This window comes from Hippocampus guttulatus, chromosome 9 (genome assembly GCF_054856545.1).
Source record: "Hippocampus guttulatus isolate MCC_2025c chromosome 9, RoL_Hgut_1.0, whole genome shotgun sequence".
Lineage (NCBI taxonomy): Eukaryota > Metazoa > Chordata > Actinopteri > Syngnathiformes > Syngnathidae > Hippocampus > Hippocampus guttulatus.
In genome coordinates, this window is record NC_141269.1 from 2,846,841 (window position 1) to 2,872,303 (window position 25,463).

The following is a 25,463-nucleotide window of genomic DNA, read 5'->3' on the forward strand; positions in this document are numbered from 1 at the left end:
GGTATTTAGTAAATTATTACTTTATACGTAATTTGAGTTTTCTTTCATTTAGCCAAAGTCCCGAACCGTCAAAGTGACACAAATGTGAATAACTCATTGGTACGCCCCCTTGCATAGGGCAGATTCCTGCGTACGCGTCTCCGCCTCCACGTGCGCGCGCCCGCACCGCTATTGGCGGAGGACAGCGTCCACCACCACCAACGCCGCCGCACGCGCCCGTCCCCTGCGTAGGACAAGCATTCTCTCTTTTGGGTGGCATCGTGGAGGTTCGTCGCGGGAGGCTGCCTATTTCCAAGGACCGTCCCCGCGTGCTGCAAGATAACATTGCTGGGAGCGCCCACATCACAACGCTACGCCAGTGTCCACCACCGGGAGTCCCACGCACGGATCGGCCTACCCGGCGATGGCCAGCCCGCCTGCGGATCGCGACGTCCGGCTGCAGTCGGCGGAGGCGAGCCGCCCGGAGCCCGCCTGCCTGGAGGCGCAGAAATGGATCGAAGTGAGTGGACTCTACACGAGCCGTCGCGAGTGGGGGGATATAAATAAATACCCGGTGCACCATCACCTGTTCCGTGGGAGCGTAAGCGTATGTGTCGTGTTACAGCACGAAAAGTTGTCATCCGAACACTCGGTTGTTTTATGAAAACGACTCCCACGCGGATTAATCGGACTCCTTTTTTTTTTTTTTTAAATACTGTGTGTTTATTCCATGCCATGAGCAGGAACGCCCCCTTGTCCCGCGGTGGTTGCCATGGTGATGAAATCGGGCCAGCGTTCACGCACCAGCAGCATTTGATGATCATGATGATGTTGGGATGAGATTATCATGTGGGTCATCCGTTTTTATTCTTGGTTTAATGTGCTTTTATAAAGCCACGTGGTGAATCCTAATCACAACAGCCATATAACCTTTTTAAAAAAAACATGGTTTGAGTGCTTAAATAAACAAATTGTCCGTTTTGTTGTTGACTGAACACAGCTAAATCAGGTGTCTGGTAAAATCTGACAGGATTGCTTTTGATGATTAAGAACAGGATCACAAAACTTAAATTCTAAAATCTGATTTCATCTGGATTGGGTCCAGAATCGCGTGAAATTGCAGGATTGAGGTTGGGTTTGATGAAGAGCTGGAAGAATAGCAGCGGTGAAATGTCACTTGAGTTGCCTCCACGGATATTTAGACACTCATGAATCAAACTTTCACATTTAAATATTTATTTGTAAATCATTTCATGCCGTTAATTGAAGCCTGAAGTCTGGAACGCATAAACTTCACCAGACATTGGATTTCGTCCCTGGTGATTCTCGGCATTCTCGGGGCATTTTGCCTTCAGTTTTGTTTTCAGCAAGTGAAACGCATGCCCAGTTGGATTTAAGTCGGGTGATCAACTCGCCCATTTGCATAGCGTTCCACTCCTTCACCTGAGTTGCTTTCGCAGTACGCTTGGGGTCATCGTCCATCAGCACCGTGAAGCGCCGTTCAATGCGTTCTGAACGGGAGCAGGTACTTTCGTCAGCAATAAATACACGGGAACTAGTTTCTGCTGCATTCACCGAAAACGGTTTCGGCGAAGTCTTATGCACCTCATGGTTTTCGGCATTCAACGTCACTATCGAACCCACCCAGTCCCATCGCAGGCCGCCATGGTGTCTATACATGAGTGACGAGGCGTTCCAGTGAACTGAATGCCTCCTGCTGTGCCGCTTTGTTGTCCTCTGCTTTGGAATTGTACAGGTTTATTTTCAGCGCCGTCCCGGCTGCTTCTATTTGCGGTGCTCCTGTTCTCCACCCCCCCCCCCCACACACACACTCTCACAGGTGGTAATAACTCAGCGCGTATGGGCCGTGTAACGGTGTTCTAAATGTGTGTGTGAGAGACACTCCTCGGAAACACAGAGGTTGAGTGACAGCAGTCACCACGGCAACACTGCCTGGGCAATACTCTCAGGTGTCAGTCTTGTTTCCAAAAGAGGCGGGGTGGCGCCATGTGAATCCCACCCACGGGGGGAAATTAGCCCAAACGGTCTGCAATGCATCTGGCGCAAATCATAAATGGCAAGGGTGATGCAGTTCCACCCCAGTCCTGTAGTTGGTGTCCAAGCGCATTACAAAGTGAGGAATGCAACACTGTAAGCTTTTTACGCGGCACCGTTCGACCCAGTGCCGGCAAATTAATTCCTTGAATTTGAATCGAAATTGCTGTATTTGTCTAAATTGTCCGTGCGTGGTTGTTGGTCAAACTGTGATTGGCTCACAACCAGTCCAGGGCGTGTCCCGCTTCTTGTCCAAAGTCAAACTAGTTTCTGTGTAGTAATTGGTAGTATTTCGTCATTGTTTTGTGGTTTTAAAGGACAAACTACTTTAGTACCAGAAAGTTTTGTAATTTAAAAAAAAAGTGTTTACATCGTCAAAAAAAAAAACGTTCTCAACTAATTGTACTGCATCTTGTCAAGGTTTGTAGATTTTTGCTTCGCGTTTTAAAAATCATTCACAACGTATTATTTTTGCACAATTTTAGAATACTAACTAGTCTATGCAGTATTTCATATCATTTTATGGTCTTCGACCCTTAAGCAGTCATTTTTTTCTGTCAAATTATCATTCAAAACAGTCTTTTTTTTTTCATAGTATTTGGCGTCATTTGGTCGTTTGGGTGACGTTATTTCGTACAGCGCAGACGCTCTCCTTTGACAGCATAAAGTCGGCAGGAAAATGTCGACTGACTGACTGACTGCGCGCGTGGGGCTCACCCGACAAATCCCCGTAATGCACCGTCCACACACACACACACACACACACATGGGATCGGCTCCAGCCGTCTTCGACCCCCCGCTTCCCTTGTGAGGATAAAGCGAATCAGAAAATGGATGGATGTTTCTCCAATGCTATGAACAGTGCCTACGATCTTTTCTGTAGACTTTTCTGACAGTTCAGAATGTGAAAATGTGACTCCAAGCATTACCCACACAGTCTTCATGATGTCCAACAGCTGCAGTTTGATCATTCACTGATACCTGGTCAAAGATTGGATTGGATTAAACGTTATTGTCAAATGTACTGTATGCGAAACAAACAGCACAGATGAAATTTCTTCCCTCAACACAAAACAAGACGATTTCTACTTCCATTCTTTCCAGTGGTGAAAGTTTGGATAACTCGCAGCCAGCAGTGTAAAAAATGTGGCCACAAAATACTCGATTGTTGCCACAAAATTGTGAGGACATGCGCCAGAAACTGCAGTATGCGATTGAAGCGGTTTGCATTCCACATCAAACCGAACCAATGTTTGGTGGAAATGGGTTAGGAATGTGCGCGGGTGTGTGCGTAATGTGGCCATCGAGTGAGCATTCATGTCAGCTACAGAAACCAAGCGAAAGGTCTTGAGGGTATTTCGGCGTCAGTCGCGGAAATCCGAGCCCCTGCGGCCCTCATGGCGAATTACTGCGCTGTGACGCGTTGAATGGCAGCAGCAGCTACCATTTAAATCCGTGGCGTGTGTGTGTGTGTCTGTCTATCTGCGTGCGTGCGTGTGTGCGTGTAAGGGGGCGAAGTAGGCCAGCGCTTCATTGTCTTGGTTCTTCCGCACTCCCGCATTGCACAAAATGACAAACTGTACAGTAGCAGATTATGTTTTTGTGCTATACAGTATTTCCTTTCGTCATTTATTTCATCTCATTTATTTTTTAAGCGATCGTCCTCATTTGGATTGAGGGTGAGCTGGAATATTTCCCAGATGATTTTTGGCGACCGCCGGTCGTGAAGCGTTTTAATAATGTTGTCCATTCCTGAATTTCGACAGTACCCTCGGTAGGTCGCCCCGTTTCAAGGGGTCCATAAGTTGTACCCTTGCAGTGTTTAACTTTCTCGGTTGAGAATTTGTGCTGACGCATGTGTTGCGTGCGGATTAGCTGCCCCGTTGTTCATCAGCAAAAACAACAAAGGGATTATTTCTATCATCCAGATGCATGTAGATTTGAGGCTTTAATCTCGCACGAAAAGCTTCGGTTGTCAGAGTGGATGGCTGCTGACCAATCTTTTTTTTTTTGTAAACACGGCTCTCATGTGAGAGCTCGTTAGGTTTTTCAGGGGTACCGCTCACTTCACCAAATTTCCTTTGGCCAGGCTGTTCCGCACTTATACCACCAGAAGTCAGGACAAGGGTTGTAGAAAATATTCAGGAGCTAGCCGACTCCTGTTCGCTCGTGACCTTGATGAAAATCGCGCAATAATATTGTACTTTGTAAAAGCGTACGGCTTTGGCCGCACGCGGGCAGGATATACTTTTCATTTAGGCATTATGAATCCTGCCGCAGCAATATAATTGCCTTGATGCAGCAGCCAATCCTACGAACGCCTCAACTCCTCTCTCAGCTCATCAGTACGGCATCGATATAAGTCACTGTTCACAGAATATAACGGATATGAATACGATATTATGTCACTGTACACGTTGTTGCAGTAAAGCACCACAACATAGAGGCTAATTAGCGTTAGCATTAAGGTAGCAGCCAGAAAGGTTATTATTGTTTTCAATACACAAGTTGCAATTCTTTCTTTCATGTCTATTTTGAATCCAAAGTGGGAGTGACATGTTGACGTGGGAAAAGCCAAAGATCAAGCAAAACGGTTCATCTTTTCATGTTTGATGAACTGCGGAGTCACATCTAGATTCGCCGTCTTTGTTTTTGTGCAACATCCTCAAAGTATTTTGTCTTTTACGGACAAATGTTGCTGTCCGAGTTTATCTTTAGCATTTTGTTTCCCCCGCCATCCCACGCTCTCTCTTTGTTCCCTGCATCCTACACACAAAACGCAAGTCGACAAAAGTGCACGCTGAGAAGTCCGGCTCTGTCTTTTTCGGCCGACTACATAATGCACAAGCGTGTGCTGTAAATGTTTCAAAAGCCCCCGAGTTAAATCAACCCCGAGCAGATGTGAGCGGGATGAGCGGAAAGATGCCAGACAAGAAAGGAAGAGACGAGAAGAGGAAGGTGTCGCCAATGGGAAACATCTGGTAGTCTTATATAAGCGTGTGTGCGAAGGGGGAGGGCCGGGGGAGGGGGGGTGAGACATCATAGGTCAAATTTTTATAATTTGCGTACATACAGAGGCTGCCAATCGACGCCGGCACACACGTGCGCTGCGTTAGGAAGACGGATTGCGACTAATGGAATAAGTCATCAAACATCGAGGGGGGGGGGGGAGAGAGGATGAAGCGCGTAAAAGACGTGTTGCTATGTGCGGTCAAATTGAGAGAGAAAATGTGAGGTGGGGTGACCCTTTTGTCCACTTTTAAGGAGCTGAGCGAGAAGAAAAATCACAGATGATAAAATGTGCAAGAAGAAAAAGTCATGATATTATTATTACTGATACCGTATGAGTCAGTTAAATGCTATCAGGCTAACATTACATTGAATGTTTACACAGGAACACACACATAGTCAACACTTCATATCTGTCCGACCGCTAATCTGGATTAGCGCTTGTACGCGGGAATCGGTCAAGGCTCTCTCTTCATTTCCATTTATCTTTGGTTCAGTGTGTGTGGGATGTCGATTCCCATTTAGTTCCCATTCAATTTGTTGAATGGGAACTAATTCCCCCCCCCCCCCCCTCCGTTTCACGTGTTTCTTAAGCACGTTATGTTCCATTTTGTTGCAACTCGTATTCAATGACAAAGAAGCTTTTTTTTTTCCTGATTCCGATTCATATCGCATATTGCCCGACTTGCCGTTTACTGTCCGGTAGGCGGTCACAGGGAAGAGCTTTGGAGACAAGGACTTCCGCAGCGCGTTGGAGAATGGCATCCTGTTATGCGAGTAAGGCTGATGACATCACACGGTTGGCAACATCACAGGCACATGCACACACACACACACACACACACACATACCCTTTGTAACCGTGGCTATCTGTTGCCCTTCCCTTCCCTCATCCAGACTTCTGAGTGCAATCAGACCAGGCCTGGTCAAGAAGATCAACAGACTGCCCACGCCAATCGCCGGCCTGGTAAGGACAAACGTCACAGCTTTCACCCAGGAAGGAGAAAAAAGAAATATATATATATATATATATATATATATATATATATATAAATCAACTTTTATCTGTACACATCTTTCCGGAATTAAATAAAGATTTTTTTTTTAAAACTACAATGCAACACTTTGACAAAAAGTCATCAAGTGAGAGACATCATATCACGCGACAACTCACGAGGTTATTAAAGAGCACGTCGTGAAATGATGAAAAAAAGGCGTAAAGTGGTGGAAATAAATTTCTGACGTTGCAAGAATCAAGTTGGAAATTTGCTGGAATAAAATAAGATAACATTTCCTAAAACAACAAACACGGTCAGAATGTTGTTTTTGGAAAAGTCAGAAACTAGCAGAAACATTTTTGCCAAGTTGTAATTTTGCAAGAAAAAAAAGTCAACATCGCAAGAATAATGTCACATTTTGTGAAGGGAAGAAAAAATCCTAAATGTGCAAAGATAAAGTTTGAATGTAAATTCATGAAGTTACGTGACTAAAATGTCAAAAAATAAATCTCGTCTAGATATTATAAGCAAGACCTGACCAATTTAATAAGGCCATATTAGCCAAATTCAGCTGATTTCTTTTTGCACGTTAAAACATTGCAAGTTAAGAGAAAGGTAATGACATTCCAACACCACCCAAAAAAAAAAAAAAACAGATTTTTGGGGGGATTGATTTTTCTCTCTGCTCTTAAATACAAAAGGACAAAGTACTCTAATTGCAACTCATAAAATTGACCGATTTATTTGTTATCAAAATTTTATTCTGCCAAATATTTGCATCGGCCTGAAAAAAAAAATCAATTTCCCTCAGTCCCTAATTATGAGAGCGCAGTATACAGTGTATTTTGATTGCCATTTTTTTGTATTTACTCGAGATGATGTCTTGTTTGTTTATATGCGTTAAATTGTTTGAAGTGAAGAAGAAAAAAAAAATACATGTTTGTCCTCCTCTAGGACAACCTGTCAGTCTTCCTACGGGGCTGCGAGGAGCTCGGCCTGAAAGGTTCGCAGCTCTTTGACCCGGGAGACCTTCAGGATACCTCCATCCGAGCCAACCTCAAGTCAGTATGCACGCACGCATTATATACAGTATATATTTATGAATTAATAATATATACAGAATACTAATGTTTAATAATCTTCTCTCCCAACAGGGACTCCGACTGCAGCCGCAAGTTGAAAAACGTGGGTTACAATTTTTCATTTTATTTATTTTATTTTTTCCCCCTGGCCATAACTATTCAATTTCAATTGGAATTCTCGGATTGTGTCCGGAAGGTTCTGAACACGGTGTTTTGGCTGGGCAAAGCGTCCAGCGGCTGCGCCTCCTACAGCGGACCCACGCTTGACCTCAAGGAATTTGAGGGTCTGCTGGCAAACATGAAGGTGGTGAGTATGTGGGGATTGGGGGGCGGCTTTAGGTAATGGATGGAGAGTAGCCAGAGAAGGCGTGCGGGGGTTGTTTTTGTTGTCGTTAGGGGTGCAGTCCAGGAAGAAGACATTCTTTTGTTCAGTTCCTCTCTTGTTTCAGGGAGACAAAATGGAGTCCCTCACTGATCTGATTCAATGGAACGTAGATCGACTCAGCTATACTTTATGACTCAAATGCTGTTACAAATCAAATTTAATTTGAATACAAATCAAGAATATAGTCTTTCCAAAGTCTACCGATGCTTTTATCTCCAATAGACTTGATCAGTGTCATGGTTTCTTGACTGGACTCCCTCAGAAGAGCATCGAACGGCTGCAGCCCATTTCCATCTTACTCTGTTCGTCAATCCATTCAATCTCTATTCATCAATCATAGAACATAAACCCAGTCAGTTTCTGAGGTGAGCATACTCGGGTCAAATTTGGAGCTCAGAGTTCAAAGCAAACAAGGTGCGTCACCATTTAGCTGCTATGCCGCACGGGCATTGGAAAAAGCTAAGTTAAAATGCTTTTACACCCCCCCCCCCCCCCCCTCCCGCCATATCCCAGGCTCCGTTTATACACTTACTTGTATTTTGGCCTTTTCCGTATGTGCAGGACAGCGACGAGGCGGCTGACGGCTCACAGAAGCGCAGCATTAGAGACAGCGGTTATGACTGCTGGGACTCGGAACGCAGCGAGTCACTCTCACCGCCCAGACACACTCGAGACAACTCTCTGGACAGGTCAGACAACCGGTGTTGTTCAACAGTGGACCAACAAATGGAACAGGACACGGCAAAACAGTACACATCCGATAAATGCTTGTTCATTTCTCTTCAGCTTGATAATTGCATTCCAACATTTGGGGTCATATTCTGGAGTTTTGACATTTCACTGTTTTATTGAATGCAGAATATAAAGTACAATGTACTACGGTTGCTAGCTTCCTAGTGCACAGAGCACTAGGTAGCAACTATCCGCAATCAAAATTAGTTTGGTTGGTTGGTTGGCTAGTTTTTCATGAGTTAACTAACCACAATCCCAGTGAGTTGTGTAGGCAGCCAGGTTGACATTATTTATTTGGCTTCTTTGTTTGTTTGTTGTTGAACTAGCTAGCCGTGTTGCTAACGAGCGGCTCAAAATCATAAATGGCTTTTGTTTTATCGACAGTCTGGACTCATTTGGCTCGCGCTCGCAGCACAGTCCCTCTCCCGATGTGACCAACCGAGGCAACACGGAAGGTTTGTTCCCACCAGAAATTATTTAAAAAAAATATGACATCTCCCTTCTCAGAACACAAAGGCTAAGTTCCATTAATAGACTCAAGCATGTCGAACGGGGGTTTAATATTGTCATGTGGACAGCTCGTTGTGTGTGTGTGTGTGTGTGTGTGTGTGTGTGTGCGCGCGCACGCGTGTGTGTGTGTGTGTGTGTGTGTCCCAGATGTACCAGCTGTTGTTTGCAGTCCTTAGAGATGTGAAAGGTATACTTGGGCCAGCATCCTGTATGTGTGTGTGTGTGTGTGTGTGTGTGTGTGTGTGTGTGTGTGTGTGCGTGTGTGTGTGTGCGTGCGTATGTACAGGAAGGTGAGAAAACCAGGAGGAAACAGCTTTCTCATCCATAGCTCTAGGGATAGTTTTTGCCTTGGCAGACTATGTTAACATTTTTATATTTTTCCAAAACCCATCCTGCAACCCTCGTACTGTATATAGAGGGCAGCCTGCAAGTATTTACAACTGCACCCTTACCTAGATCTGTGCCTCGAGACAATCCTATCATGGAGGTCTACGAACAGTTTCTTTAACTTTTATTGACAAATTTCAAAAGGACATAACATAACAAAATGTGAATACTTTCTGGATGGACGACACGAGGCAAGATTGGAATTTTCTTTTCCTCTGTCTCTATTGCTGTCAAAGTAAAGCAGACATGATCATAGTTTGGGTTGGTTTGCTGTTAGGTTGCAAACAGGACAGTAGCTTGTGATCTGACACCATTACTCTACTTAGCTGGGTAGTTAATGAGCGTCGGGTTTGCCAAAAAGCAGCCTCCTAACTAACTGTTGGACGTTATTGTCCCTCTGTCCTGTAACGCTCCAATGGCCTTAACGCTAGGAAGAGACGGCGATCCGGAGGCGGACAGCGGCAGGAGGCCCGATGTGCAGAAGGACGACATGTCAGCCCGGCGTGCGGCGAGCGGAGAGGCGCGGACCCCCATTGTCTTCAACCAGTTCCTACCCAACCGAAGCAATGCCGGTTTCTACGTCCTGAACGCCAAGCGCAGATCTCTTGCTGAAGACGGAGAACAGCGCAGGTAATGACACTTTTGGAATATTTTTAAAGTAGACCACACCTCGCTAATATAGCACCCAAAAGTCCCGACAAGGGCAAAAAGAGCGTGAGCTGGGCGCGAGATCACCAGAGCGAAAAGGAAGTGTGTGAGCGTACCAGGCTACAGAGGTTGGAGAAGGCGGGCATCAAAGTGTTGCCTGCGGCCCTTCGTTACGGAAGGTTAGCGCTTGGAGTGTTGTCTACTGAGTTGTGATCGCTCGTGGAACTCACGCTGCCATTACAAAACGATTAGTTGATTAATCTGTTTTAGTTGATTGTTTGGTGCTGTGATGTTGTTGGCCAACGACTAACTGCTTGACAAATGCTAACTCATTGTTTGTGTAATGACAAATTCACTGCATCAGCCATCCCATTAATTATGGATTGATTGTTCATTTTACGCAGATGTAACACAAGCCTTAGTTTGTTAGTTAGTTAACCACACTTTCTCAATTTAACTCTCATCTCAAGTACTATATTTATACAGCACTAAAAAAAGAAAACACTGCTTCTTCGTTATCAAGCCAATTAGCCACAATCATATGTGGTTGATTGGATAGTTTGGTCGTTACTTGATCAGTTAGCTAGCTGACCCAATTCCAATTTGGATAATCAGTTAATTAGTTCACTAATGACAGTGACATTTAGTAAGTTAGTGTACAGCCAGCCAACCACAACAAAATTTTGTCTGGCTTGTCAGTGTGGTGGTTAGTTAAGTGGGTCGCTAATTTTGTATTTATTTAGCTGGCAAACTAATCAATTATATCCAGCTATCTAGCTAGCCAACTAAGCAACAATCTACAATTAGTTTCACTTGCTTGCCTACAATTTACAGCAATCAAAGCTGGGGTTTTTTTTTTTTTGCTGTTAGCTAGCTACCTATATAGCTAGCTAGATGATTAGTTAGCAAACACTTGATTGCCAACCAGACAGCTAACTGCTTTGAATCAATTTCAGTTTGTCTGTTAGTCAGCGAGTTTGTCCTTTGTTTAGGATGTATTTTATTGTCACATGAAAATGGGGAGCAACATTCTTGAAGTCTGGGATATCGATGGAGGTTTTTGTTATGCCCATTTCTGGTTTGTGATGTGGGTTTTTTGGAGGAGGTCTTCATTTTGGTTTTCGAGTCATCCGAATGGACTAATGGACTAATGGACTTGTGGGCCAAGTGAAATTCATGCACGTCACTAACGTTTGGTATCACGTAACGTCACGGTGGACCTCACGCCATTCCTGAAATGACTGATTGGCATCTCATCTTCAACTCAGTCCTTCCTCCTCCTCTACCTCCCCCACCATGGAGAGACCAGTTTCTCCCAATATCGTCCTTCGCCGAGATAACGACTTTTTGACCTCACAAAAATCGGCTTGGGACTCATCCTCGGACGGCGAAGGCGAAGAGGGAGGCCAGAAGATACCAGACATTCGAAAAGATGACCTGGCCTCCCGACGGGCTCCTCGAGGCCCCGCGGTGCCCAGGCTGCATCAGTTTGTCATGTCGCCATCGCTGCTCGAGTGTAGCAGCAAAGATCAGGAACGCTGGGAAGGCATCAGGCGATCCTCACATAAAACACTAAAGGACAAGGACATCAGGTTAGATCATGCACCGTCTGTGCGTTTGTTTGTGTGCCGATGTGTAATTGTGTGTGGGGGAGAGCGAGGGGGGTCGTTTTACCACCATTTTTGCGCTCACTATTCTATCTCAACGATTGGACAGCGAGCTCGAGCAAATTCCCGACATCATTACTCGCCAAAAAGAAGAAGAGGAAGACGAGGTGGCGTGTGAGGAAGAGTCTGAGGATGCAGGAAGGGTTCAAGCAACACCAGACAGGCAGATGGACGACCTAGCTCTCAGACGGGCGCAAACTAAACCGCGTCCCCTCCACCGGGAAGGACCAATAAGCTTGACGTCGACCACCATGAGCCGGGCCGACGTACAGAAGTGGGAGAGGCTCAGGATGAGTGAACCCAGGTGCACCCCCCAACCACACATACAGGAAATCATCAATGTGTTTGTGTGTGCGTGCGTGCTTGTGTCTTCAAGTTGTCCTCCAAAATAAGTGACAACAGGTGCAAGTCCTAAGTTTTACACTTAGGGGGTGTCACTGTACTGTGGCTTTAATACATATACACAGTAGTAAATCCGGGCAATGACTGCTACACTAAGGATACTTGAATATAAATCTTTAGATGTACGCCCCCTAGTGGCTAATTGTTTCCCCTTGAAAGGAGTTTTAAATCTCCTTTAGTTCCCTCTCACTTGGCTCCTTTTCACCACTTTATTTATTCTCCTCATTATTGTGCACTTCATTGCCGTCTGACAGCCTCTGAAAGGGAAGGGAAGGGAATGTGCCGTCCCTTAGTTTGTATGTCACTGTTTGTGTGTCAATGTGTGTGTCTGTGTGTGTGTGTTAGAGAGGAAAAAAAGAGGTGATTGTTGGCTGTCTGCTGAGGCTTTTGTTTTTTGTCCTCCTGGCGCTGATGTCATTAGTTTGCACAGAGGAGGTTTTGTGTGCCTGAACATCACATGGAGAAAATGGCTCACATGCTAACAGTTGCTGTGCTAACATGGGGCAAGATTGCTCTTTTGTACTCAAGTTGCTTTTGCAGATCAATAACAATTTTACATCCAGACCTGTAGCCGTGAAGACGGACACTATTAAAAATTAGAATGGCTAAAATGCTAAGATTCTCATCCTTGCTATGCTAACATAAAGCTAGAGCACTCTGAGCGCAAAAGACACGAAGGCACATTGATAAGGATTCGAGAACCCGTTCTATGGATTGGTAGTATTGAAAATGTTGAGAACTGCGATAATGCTAACATTTTCCATGCTGACAAATAGCAAGATAGCAACCTGGATAGATAAAAACACTAAGATAGCTCAATTAAGATTGAACATGCAGCAGCCCTGTTGACGGTATTTATTGCAAAAGAGAATGGCTAAAACGCTGACCTGCTGATGGCTGCTGTGCTATAATATATCAAAATAGCACTGAATGCCAAAAAAAGCTCTCTGGCGGATTGATGAGGATTTTACATTCTGCCGTGTATCTAGCTACAAATGAGTGTCTAAAATGCTAACAGCTGCTATGCTAACATGCAGTATAGCAAGACAGCATCCTGAGTATAAAAAGTACTAAAGCGGCTTGATTGGGATTTTAAATCCTTCCCTGTTGTCAATTTGGTACTCTTACAAATCAGAATGGCTAAGATGCTAACAGTTGCTATGCTAACACATAGCAAGATAGCAACCTCCTCTACGTCTCGTCTGACTCATCTGGAGTTGCTCATTTCTCCTCCGTTGTGTGTACGTGTGTGTGTGTCTGTAGCGAGCCTGGCCCCGTCCCCGTTTGTCAGGCTTGTCGGGTGAAAACAGACGCCAGTGGCGGACGGGGTCGCGGCAAGTCGGTGAGGTTCGGGGGCGTGACCGAGATGGGGAGTCCAATAGACGCGCCCGAGTCGGGGTTGCTAGGACGACTCCTCTCCCGGGCGACGGTCGCCATGCCGACCATTGGCCTGGGCTCCCTGCTCTCAGAGCGGGAAGGCAGGTACATACATGGCCGCTTGCACTGGTTTGGACTGTGGCCGATGATAGTCTCATTACAGTGCTTGGTATCGAAGATATACTTAGCTTGTTGGGGATGCAACGTTTTGCATTTCTCCTGCTTGGTTTCTGCTTTAATCTGAGAAACGCATGACATGTTTCTCATTTTTACAGCTGATATGATGAGAACAGGTTATCATAGTTACGGTCAGCAAATATAATATTAAATAATAACAGTAATGTAGTAGCTTCAAATAAATAAAATTCAATGAATAAAAACATGGAGCAAGATAGCAATCTGAGTACAAAAAGTGCTAAGGCAGAGAAATGATTTGACATTGTGACTGACACTGGGTAGGATATGAGAATGGCTAAAATGTTAACACTTGCTGTGCTAACAAATAGCAATATCGCAAACTGAGAAACAATAAGGTAGGTAAATGCAGATTTTACTTTGTACTATTTCAAAATAATAAAATGACTCAAGTGCAAACATGCTAACAGTTGATATGCTAACATAATCACAAGAGAGCAACCCGAGTACCAAAGGCAATCAGATAGATTGCTTAGGATTTTATATTTTACTGCACAGGACGGCACGGTGGTCGACTGGTTAGCACGTCCTCCACACAGTGCAGAGGCGCAGGGTCCAACTCCGGCCTTCCTGTGTGGAGTTTTCTTCCCGTGCGTGCGTGGGTTTTCTCTGGGTATTCCAGTTTCCTCCCACATTCCAAAAACAAAAAGCCAAGACAGTTCTAGTAGGATTTTACTTCTGGCTCTCTCTTCCAGTATAATTCAAATGAGAATCGCTAAAATGCTAATAGTTGTGATTCTAACACATCACAAGACAGTAACCTAAGTACAAAAAAAACAAAACGGGTAATATTACTCTTTAAAATGTCTTAACTGCTAACATGCTAACAGTTGTGATGCTAATGTATAGCAAGATAGCAACCTGAGCACCGTGTCTGTTATCATTTTCATACGCAGTTTTAGCTATATGGCAGTAGCATGAACCAGTTTTAGAGCTTTATGTGACGCCCATCACAGCCTCACAGATGGAGGACAACCCAGTCAAGATTCCTCCAACTTGTCACCTGGCTCTCCAAAGACTCCTTGCTCTCCGGTCGAGCTGGACGCTCGTCTTGCTCAGTATGAAAGCAGTTTGAAGGAGGAGAAAGAGGAGGAGGAGGGGGAAGAAGAGGAGAGGATACCCGATATTCAGAAAGATGACATGATGGCAAGGCGAACGGGAGTTTTCCATCAGCAAAGCGCAACTTCGGCATCTTACAACCGCTTCCTGCCTTTGCCTGCCTCAAAATACAAGGGCCAGGTTGCTGGTCCAGCCAGTAAGGAAGTGAACAGGAGCAAGAATATCAGGTGGGAATTTTCAGACCTGTCCGCTTACCAGCTGGTTCGTGTGAAATTCAAACATCTCGCTGGATTTTTTTTGTCACAGAGCGGAAGAAGGGAAAGTTCCCGTTGAAAGTGACCCATGCTCTCAGATTGAGAGAGAACATGTTGATGATGATGATGATGATGCAAAGGGGCCTCTTTCCAATCCGGCAAAGGACGACATGATGGCTCGCAGGGCGGGATGGCTCCAAAAAGCCAATGCGACCTGCAGGCAGTTTCTACCAGTGCCGGCTGCGCTTAAAAACAACACCATCCAAAGTTGTGGGAGCAAGCGGGCACCCAAGTGTGTGGGAAAGGTGACGGGTGAAAGGTACCTTTCGCGGTTTGCTGTTGGAGCTTGCATCAAAGTGACTAACAAAGTATCGAGGAGAGGACTTGGACTCGCATGCAATCAAGCTGTCTTATAAAGTCCGGCTTTGGCATTAGATGGCTTCGGTGTACCAAATGTGGTATTCAGCGAGTGTCGCGTTGCCGTGGTTTGGCACTAGCATGTTTGTCTGAGGCGTGATGTGCGTGCATCGACATCGTCGGGTGGGACACACTCGCTCGGATTTGATCCATTTGTCTTGCTCGTTGGTTCGCGGTGGCGTCCAACCTCTGGAAATCCCGCACAGGAAGGAGCAAGTGGGCATGCAAAAAGAGAAGACGGCAGATGTGACAAATGATGTCCCCCCATCTAGTGGGCAGGCGGATTTAGGAAAGGCCAGTAAGACGGATGATCCTCCGAGAAAGAAAGCCTCCCGGGTGGGGGACGATGATCTGCCGCCAATGATGTGAGACGCCCCCCAAATTTTTCTTGCATGCGTCTTTCTTTCGTTCCATCCAAGTATTGATCGGGAACGTGTTTGAAATGGAATTTCCCGAGCCCGAGAGGTTTCGGCCTGCTCTGACCCAAACGTTGCCATCTTGCTCACTTCATTTTGTCCTTTCAGGATGAGTCACCGAGTTGCTTTTGTGTCCGGGGACGCCGAGTAAGTTTGACGACGCGGACATAGACGACCGCATGCTCACAAGAACAAACTCTTTCATACGGTTGAACCTCTGATGTCACTTTTGAAAACAGTTTTTGAATCAGGGTAATACCGTCCTTGTAATCCAAACTGTCACCATCATCGAAGGCTGATGAACCGGACACTGGTCATGTGACGTTCGCAATGCGAGCCCGAGGGCAGTCGCGATCGTTTCAGTCGACAGCAGAGGGTGGTATTGGTCAAAATGCCCCCCCCCCCCCGAGATGGATGAAAAATGAAGAATTCATGTTAAAGTTTCCCTTTAAAAAAAAAAACTCAAACTTCAGAGGTTCCACTGTATTATGGTTAGAAAACCTGCCATGCTTCAAACTGTTTTTTTTCCCCTTTTTCTCCACTTTGCTAACCAGCAACTTTTTTTACCGTCATCTTTTTCTTTTCGTATTCAAGTTTGCGCACTGAGCTCCATTAGCGGTTTTGTCATTTCCTTTGATCCACGATTTGTTTATTGCTTGCCTTGTCTGGACACTTGTGTGTTGTGGTGTCAGTCTCACTTTTTTTTTTTTTTAAACAAATGTGTACTTTGCCTTTCAGGAGTGTGAGCATGAGTGACATGGTGGACCAGGACCAGGCGGGACACCTGCCGCAACTCAGCCAGTCACGTTACGAGCGCATGCACGAGCAGTACAACAACTACGAAGATGACGACGACCAGTGGCAAAGTGTAAGAAATTGAACACAAGAAAAAAAAAAAAAGCACAAGCTGTCTAAATGCCATTTCGGTCAGATCTTGCGTGAACTTGTTTGGTATTGCATTCAAGATCATTTTTCTATTCAAATGATAACATTTGTCAAAAATGCCCCCCCCCCCCTCCAAAAGGAAAAATGTTTTTTTCCCTCTTAATATTTTTTCTTCTTCATGTAAGGATCAGCCTAACTCTTTTTAGAACATTTTACACATTGAACACATTTCTTTGTCTTTTTGCTCCGCAATTTTTCCAAATCTATTAAAAATTTGGGGGAAAATTATCTGCCAAATGCCTTTTGGATTGGATTTTGATGATTTGATATGACAGTTTTCATTTATTTGTTGTGAATAAAGGATACGATAAAAATATTTCTGTTTTTAAAACTCACCTGTTATTTGCTTGCCATTTTTTGGGTGTGTATTTTTCCTCACAAAAATTAGAATGGGAACTGGGAAAATATCAGCCAAATACCAGCAAAGCAGATCTTGATTCACGCCATGTGAAAATGCCATTTGTTGACCTGAAGTCAACATCAGTTATAAACAAAAGGATTTGATCAAGTATAGTATATGGACTTTTTTTTTTTTTAATACCCCATCCCCGAAAAATTCCTGAAAGATATATCAACCAAAAATAACAAAACAGTGTACACAATTAAACACACAGCAAGAAAACTCTTGCAATGCCATAATCAGATTTTTCTTTGTCATATTTGGACAATGCAATGATGCTCCAGGACTTGGCCCGTTGGAAGAACCGCCGCCGCTGCGCCTCACAGGAGCTGATCAAGAAGGAAGAGGAGAGGAAAAGGATGGAGAGGATGAAAGGGGATGGAGGTGACAAGAGGAAGAGCATCAAAACCTACAAGGAGATTGTGGAGGAAAAGTAAGCATCGCATGGGAAGGGAAATTGAGCTTTGGACTTTTTTTTAAGGCTCTCAGACTCTGTTTCTGCTGCTCACCGTGTGACTGGACAGTCTTGTACTCCACAGTCTCCACTTTGCTGCAGTGGTGCCCTCTTGGATCAAAGTAAAGCAATAACTGGAAACTGAGGATATACAATTAGAAATGGCCAAAATAAACACACGTTAAAGTTGCCGCTGTGCAGTATTAGACTCCACAGTCTCCAATTTGCTGCTGTGAGGCCCTCAGACTCCTCTTGGATAAAGTCAACAAGTCGACCGAGGACTCTCTCAAAAAAAGAACATTTAAACACACACTTAGATTAGCCGTGCTTGTGGCTGTGCAATATGATACTCCGGTTTCCATTTTACTGCTGCAGTGCCCCCAGTCTCCTCTGAGTAAAAACTAAAGTAAGTACTTGAGACCGCTACACTCGGATTTAAACATTTCGATGACAAAGAGTGTCACAAAAGACAGAAAATATGACTGAGATTTTTTACATTTTGAAGTAGAAGCGATGATGTAATGTACGTAAGAACACGCACGCACACACACTACTAATTTCTACTACTAGTACTACAACTGAATTGTGCACATACACCGTATTGTGTAAAGTCGTCAAATGTAAATATTTGACTGTTTCTTTTTTTACATTGTCATCAAACAAAATATTCTGAGCCTTGAAATATCAGTCAGAATGCTCAAATGGAAAGGAAAAAAAAATAAAAAGATAGGAATTTTTTTTCTCCTGTATTTACTTATTTAAGGAGACGCACTTTCTCCTCCAACAGAATGTCTCCTTCCCAGCGATGCGTTCAATGCCGTCTGTCTTTTGCAGCTGGAAAAGCTTCATCAATGTTGCAATTGGCACAATTCTCAGTGGCTGTAAAACAAAACGGACTGAAACCGTGACCGCTTTAGCTGCTGCGATAAATATCCCCTCAAAAAACGTGGACTTTTGCTTCTTGAAAATATCAATCCTTGTGTTCCCAGGGAACGGCGAGAGGCCGAGCTGTGCGAGGCGTACCGCAGCGCGGCGACACCGGAGGAGGCGGCCACGGTTCTGCAACGCTACGCTCTTCGTTTCACCATCAGCGACGCCACGTTGGATTTCTTAAAGCTGCCTCGCTCCACCGCAAACCCCGAACCGGCCCTAAACCGGGCCCAGCACGAACACAAAAGCGTTTGTGAAGACTCCGAGCCGCAATCAACACAGCAGAACACGTGTGACGACTTACACGGGGGGCTAGAAAAGTAGGGAGACAGGTTTTATTTACTATGCAAAAAAAAAAAAATCTCTTCATTAAGTCACAATTAGAATAATTGCTCACAAGTGTCTAACCTCACAACATTCATCCGTCATCATCTCCAGAGATCCGCTGACCTCAGAAAGCACACCTCCTCCATCCCAAGAAACCCGCCAAACTCCGGCCCGAGCATCTCCTAGCGAACCAGAACCAGAGACCAAAGCGGATGCAGAACCCCAACCTAAACCTGCCAAACCGAAGCCCTCTCCGCCTCACCCCACGAAGCACCCGCTCACGCTTCCCTCGCCGCCACCGCCCACCACGACTTCCAGACCCGTCCCCCTGCTGGCGGCGAAGCCTTATTGTCAGCCACGCAGCGCACATGGAGTCAAGGTCAGGAAATGAAAGGCGTGACTGAATAGAAAATATGTGACCCTGATATTATGAGGATTGTTATTATTATAAATTACATCCTGGGAAAGCTCCGCTACTCTAAGATAAGACAAAATCATCCGAGTCCGAATTTGGAAACAAGATCATGAAACAATTAAACAATGAAATCCTGATTTGTTATCAAACTTGTTTTGCGAAGAAAAAAGGAAGCAACCCCTGTTGTAAATAAAACAAAACAATAAATAAATACCTACAATAAAGACATCACATTTTGATGAATAAACACCTCAAAACTGAACACATAAATACTGTAAATCCTGCTTTATTTCAAACTAGAATGATTCGTGTGTGAATAAAACAAAATGGAAAATTTAACTTCACAATTGACAACCTCAATAGTTTTTTAAATTATGCAAAGAGCAAATGAATGCATCAATGAATCATATTTTCATAAAACTTCCAAATCGAGAGGGCAACTGTGCCACATAGTCAGAGAAAGGACAGAAAGACCGGCATAGTTTAAAAAAATAACAACAAGCTGAGACAAGTGAAAAATTTCACTTTTTTTCTAATTGAAACCTTCTGTACAAGATATAAAAATAAATAAATTACAAAAAAAAAATCCCCACAGTGCCATCTGCTGTATTTACGCATGCACTGCCCCTAATCCAAAATGGCCCCTGCCATTGGATTTCGTTCTAATCTATGTGTGTGTGTGTCTGTGTGTGTGTGTGTCACATGCAGATGGACGGCCTTGTGCGTGTGAATGGTGACACGGACACTTCGCCGCTGGATTCGCCGAAAGAGAAGAACATCCTGGTCACACAAGCGGAGGAGCAGGAGAAGGAGGCCCCCTTTACGCTTGAGATGAGGGGCAGGTCGCCTCCTCCCCGGGCGGCGACGTCCTCCTCGTCTTCAGCATCCTTCTCATCTTCTTCCTCCTCCACCATCAGCTCGCTGTTCAGCGGGAGGAACTGCATCACCAAGACCACCGTCGTCACGGAACTCACTCAGACGCTGGTGGAGCCACACGGAGCGGACATCGACGGCCACGGCCAGGTTACGATACCCAAGCAGGTAACGATGTCCCGTCTATCTCCTTTCATCTTGCCCATCCATAAACACGGATGCAAAAAACAATCTTGACAAATGTCATTTTTTGTAAATACGCCGCCGGCTTGAGCGCATCTGCGGAATTACCAACACCCGGTCTAATTTGCCCCCTGTGCACCGGACTTGAGTCGGTAACAAAAATCGAACCCAGAATGTTCACATCTGTTTGTCCATGCACGGAACTATCACAGCCCAACTGAGATGGATTTTTTTTTTTTTTTTTAGGCCGATACTGAGTCCAATATTTGTCAGACTAAAATTCCGATATCTGATGAATCGGTCAATTAATTTGCGTAAGTGTAAAAAAAATACAATAGTTTCTTTTTAGTCCACTAATCCTTACAACAACAAAATTATGAAATAATGGCAGAACATTTGACTGTTATTCAATATTGAATATTTGATCCTTTCGTATTTGTTGAACTTCACCACATAGAAAAATTGGCTAAAATTGGGCGCTTTTTTTTTTTAACCATTTTTTTGAGGGAGTGTTTGTTGTAATGTCATTATCATTGTTTTAGGTTGTAATGTGGTCATGTGTCCAAAAAAATAGAAACAGCCAAATCAAGCAAAAATACATATACAGTATTTGACCATTTTTGCTAAATGCTAAGAGTGGCCTCCAAAATCATCTTCCGATTAATCAGTTGAGCCCTGATAAATCTATCTCTAACTATAATAATGATGATATACTGTCATGCCTTAACATTCATTTCAGTGCACGTCCGCTCACATACCTACTGAACATAATATAAACATTTGACTTTCAGGTGGATGAAATTGCGACCGCTGAGAAACCAGCAGAGGAAAAACAGTCCCAGTCATCATCGTCATCGACTTCAGTAACCAGCATCCAAGACCATTGTCCCAGTGTCGCCGGTACGACGCCATCTTGTGAAACATTACGAGGAATTTTAAGCGTATTTGCCGGTCCAAAATGTTGACTTGAAATGACGTCACAGGGCCTCAGGGCACAGCATGCGAATGTCACGTGACCAAACGCGCGCAAGTGTCCTGAGGCACTGTGATGTCATTTTTGGTCGACAGCAAGTGGGAGTAAAAAGGCAAAATGGCCGCCTCCCCCCGAAATAGATAAAAAGGGATGGATTTTTCTCCTGTAGTCATATTCCACCAACGCAATACTATTCAGAATTCCACGTTTAGACTAGTGGTGGCGCATTTAATGTCGGGTTTACCTTTTCACATTCATTTCGTACCCAGATTGAAAGGTCACGTGTGTGGGGGTTTTTTTTTTTTTTCAACCACAGGTGGCCAAGAGGAGAGCAGTGTGAGCGTGAGTACACTCATCAATTTTGAGCTTTGCTTCTCCTTCATCCTTCAACTGGACCTCGTGTTTACCCCTCGTCTCCACTTGTCCTCTGACCTTTCCTCTCTTTCTGTCCTTTTGCTGTCTCGGCGTGTGTGTGTGTGTGTCTTTGTATGTGTGTGTGATTGTGGGCTGGGGGTTGATTGAGACCCCCATGTTGAACTTGGCTAAGCGTGTTAATCACTGGGTCTGGGACCCCAATGAGGAGCGTAAGCGCGTGGAAAGGTGGCAACAGGAGCAGGAGCGCCTCCTACAGGTGTGTGTGTGTGTGTGTGTGTGTGTGTGTTGGGGTGGTTGCCGCAGTTACTATCAGCAAATCGTTTTCTAATCCGAGATTGCGGTGACACTCATGGGGCACTTTATTGGGAACGCCTATCCATCCATTTTCTGTAGCGCTTGTCAAAATTTGAATGTAAAAAAATAAAAATGATGGGAGGAATTTACCTTCTTGGAAGTACAGTAGTTTGTTGTGTTTAATTAACCAATTTCAATCCATGCGTAAATGTGACTTTTTGAGTTGTACTCGTGAAATGAATGAACTTTTCGAGCCTATTCTCATTTGTTCTCCTTGCGCTCGCACGAAATGATCTCATGACTTTGTTTGGCATTCTTGTGTGGGGACTTTGACATTGTGCTCCTTGAAGGAGCAGTACCACAAGGAGCAGGAGAAGCTGAAGAAGGAGTGGGAAAAGGCTCAACTGGAGGCCCAGGAGGAGGAACGCAAGCACAACGAAGAGGTACGCCCGGATGGAGGACATCGCTACTACTTGAGGCTCCTCCTACTAGTTCGCTGAATTGTCCATGTCGTGGAACGTGCTTTGCCCTCTTGAGTCGAAAACAAATCAACACATTCAAACGACGACCGGGGCAACTGTTGACATTTGATGCTCTACTTGTGAAGTGCCAGATGTTTATAATGTCACTCGCACAACTGGTAGCATGCAGCTGTGGACTAGTGCACCGTTTTGCATCACCGGTAGCACGTGCTCACTTTACTAGGCCGCAGAAATGTCCGAAATAGTGATTCTGCTCATGTGCTGAGATGTTTTAGAAAGTGAGTTCAAAGACTGCACCAGTACGTGAATAACTCGGTGCGCTAGTCGACGATTGAATCAACGCTTCAACCTGATTCCGTACTTACTATTTTGCTTTCATTGACTCCTTCAGGAGAGGAAGATCTTGGAGGAGACTTTGGCGCCCCTCAAGCCCTGCGTGACGCCCGTGTTGCCACCTGCTGCAGACAAAAAAAACGTCAGCCAACTTGTACCCCTGCAGCAAAATGGCCACAAGGACCTCCGAGGGAGTGAAGAGCAGCATGCGTCCAAGGTGCACTTTTTACAGGGTGAGACCAGCTACACCGGTGGTCGGGCCCGAAATGGGACTCATTTTCAGCCCTGCGGTTTCATGGTCCAGACCGGCCCACTCTAAACAATAAAACACTTCCCTTGAAACCCATATTCTTTTTGTTCTGATTAATTATCACACCCCCGCTGCCCCCCCCCCAAAAAAATTTAAAATTCCCCCAAAAAAAGCAGATTGAGCTAAACAAATGTGACGGCTTAACATGTTCCATTGTAATTTTTGGTATGTGCATTTTTCTTTTTTTTTTTTTTTTTTAGACACCGTCTGCAATACCGAGCCAGCCAAGAAGTCCGAATTGTGGAAGACGGCCTCTCTGGATCGAAACTCTCAGCCAAACCCATCGCATGGTGTTAAAAGGTCTTCGCTCTCTTGAGGCAGTTATTTGGCTTGGCATAAAATGGATAGATTCGATGTGTGTTTGGATTCAAACGACGATTGTGCTAAAATTTGAACTCTCTTGAAAGTGAAAATGACAAAATTACAGTTAGCATACTCCTGGTTGTCAGTGATTCATATTTATATCGGGACAACAGGTGCGATTCTCACGATGGCATCGCCGGAACACAGCAGCCGCCGTCTTCACCCTTGCCGCCGTCGCCCAGCAGGTCAGAAAAACAAACGCTTGTACAAAACATGACACATTACGGCGGGCCGAGAGAATAAACAGTTTCACCTCATCGAAAGCGGAATTGAGAAAGATTTGGAACACGTTCCCTAAATGTTTCTGTGAATGTGGTGCATACTGCAGATGCGTGAGCGGGAAGAGGCAATGTTCCGGTTGCTCTCAGCCCCTCGGGAAAGGAGCGGCCATGATCATCGAAACACTCGGACTGTTCTTCCACATGCAGTGTTTCAAGGTCCATAAAACTATGTGTGTGCAACACTATAGTTTCATGACATTTACTGTTAGTGTGAAAATATGTGTTCAGTGTGGCCTGTGTGAAGGGGAGCTTGGCGACGCCGCCACCGGGACAGACGTGAGGATCCGTAATGGACTGCTGAGCTGTCACCACTGCTACTTGGCATCAAGAGGTGAGACCATCGACCAGAATTGTATGTACATAACTCTGCCACTATATGGCGGCAGCGGACTTCACACCATTTGCCCCGCCGTTGCCATATGGTAGAGAAGTCAGTGTTGATGAAAGTGTTGAACTCAACAGATCATACTGTTTTTTTTTTCTTTGAAACGAGGCCAGAGAATGTTGAACATGACTGCATAGTTCATAAAGGATCTGATTATGTATTTATTATTTTGCAGGCCGAGGACAGCCAACAACCCTATGATGATCTGAATCCCACCCATGACAACCAACCCTCACCTAACTTTCCTCAAATAGACCCCACATGATCTCAACACACTGCACATCCACGATGTGTTTGTCAGCATGACCGGCATGTTTATGACAAGACACAATACAGCAACTGGAATAATAATAATAATACAGTGAACCCCGGTTTAAGGCATCTGCAGTATGCACCACAATAACAGAAATATGTACAAATCTGCGATATAGCGAGACCATAAAAGGTTTTACCCCTCACCTGGTTCAGCGTTATTAAAGGGGAATTATCAAGAGGCAGGACGCACGCACCCTGCTGCAATATGATTGGCTGCTACATGGAGGCATACTGTCTTATACTGCCCCCATGTGGCCAAGGTGGGCAGTCCAGAAGCAGCGTTCAAGAGTTGCAACGTGACAAAAAAATAATTCAGTTTGGATTATTTTATGTAACTGTTCTGGTTTTATCAGGTACAGTAGGACGGATCGCCATTTTGCCTCATAAAAATGTGGCAAATTTTTGGCCGTGGGGGGAGCTGTAATGGACTACATTCTGTTAAAATTTGCGATATAGCTATATAACGGGGGTTCACTGTACTTCAACTGGAATCAAGATTCAGGAGACACTACAAGACTATAACACGACTTTTTTTTTTTTTACATAGGTAGCGTGACCGTTTGAATGCCTTACCTTCTCCTCCCTCTTTGTTTTTCCACTTTTGCATGAACATTGGTTATTGCAAGTATGAGTTTGACATGCAGTTCTCCGACATTTAAGTTTGTTGTACGTCTTTGTCCACTTGCATGTTGGCTTGGAACTCTTTTCCCTTGAACCGCATCAACCAGTGCCTTAATTCAGAGTGTGTGTACTGTTACCGTTACACATGGACCTGGAAATGTATGTGTGTGTGTTGTGACATGAAGTGAAATTCCATACCAGCAAGTAAAACGAGTGGATCATCATCTTGCACATCCTTTTCACTGTTATAGTGATCAAACCAATGACACGTACGTAATACCTGCTGCTTCCCTATACCATTTCTATCGTTATTTCATAACATCCTGACATTCAGGCTTCAACGCAGGTGTTGCCGTAACTTCTCGTTTCTTCTGGTCGAAGAAAACTCTGCTCGCGCCGTCTTTTATAGCCACTGTATGTTTGTCAATAAAACTGTCTAAAATGGCTGGCAATGTTTTCGTTTTTTTTACTCTTATGCTTTGTGTGCGGCCATGGTTGTTTTTTAAATAACATAATTGCTCTCTTAATAAACATTGAGAAGGGGGGGGGGATATACACAAAATAATTAAATTTAAATAATGATGTAATTTATTTTTAAATCAGTGTTAATAATTTTGTTCTTTATTAATAAA

General features: G+C 44.5%; 1 protein-coding gene across 2 annotated transcripts; it reads left to right on the forward strand.

Moving 5' to 3' along the window:
* On the forward strand, window positions 1-25,277 carry LOC147199856 (LIM and calponin homology domains-containing protein 1-like). Of its 2 annotated transcripts, XM_086119650.1 has the most exons (32): window positions 1-499; window positions 5,750-5,820; window positions 5,941-6,010; window positions 6,996-7,102; window positions 7,196-7,226; window positions 7,320-7,430; window positions 8,070-8,197; window positions 8,625-8,695; window positions 9,569-9,767; window positions 9,830-9,964; window positions 11,054-11,377; window positions 11,502-11,756; window positions 13,118-13,336; window positions 14,383-14,712; window positions 14,792-15,058; window positions 15,363-15,521; window positions 15,681-15,719; window positions 16,311-16,440; window positions 17,202-17,350; window positions 18,361-18,621; window positions 18,740-19,007; window positions 19,752-20,084; window positions 20,891-20,999; window positions 21,389-21,414; window positions 21,590-21,703; window positions 22,092-22,184; window positions 22,615-22,789; window positions 23,067-23,166; window positions 23,343-23,414; window positions 23,558-23,666; window positions 23,739-23,841; window positions 24,071-25,277. In XM_086119650.1, the coding sequence occupies exons 1-32, from the start codon at window positions 404-406 to the stop codon at window positions 24,094-24,096; spliced, it is 4,680 nt and encodes a 1,559-aa protein (XP_085975776.1). In that variant the 5' UTR covers window positions 1-403; the 3' UTR covers window positions 24,097-25,277. The 2 variants fall into 2 exon arrangements, with proteins under 2 accessions (XP_085975776.1, XP_085975777.1); XM_086119651.1 differs by lacking the exons at window positions 1-499; window positions 9,830-9,964; window positions 11,054-11,377; window positions 11,502-11,756; window positions 13,118-13,336 and having other exon boundaries at window positions 5,099-5,842.
* Window positions 25,278-25,463: the final 186 nt, after the last annotated feature.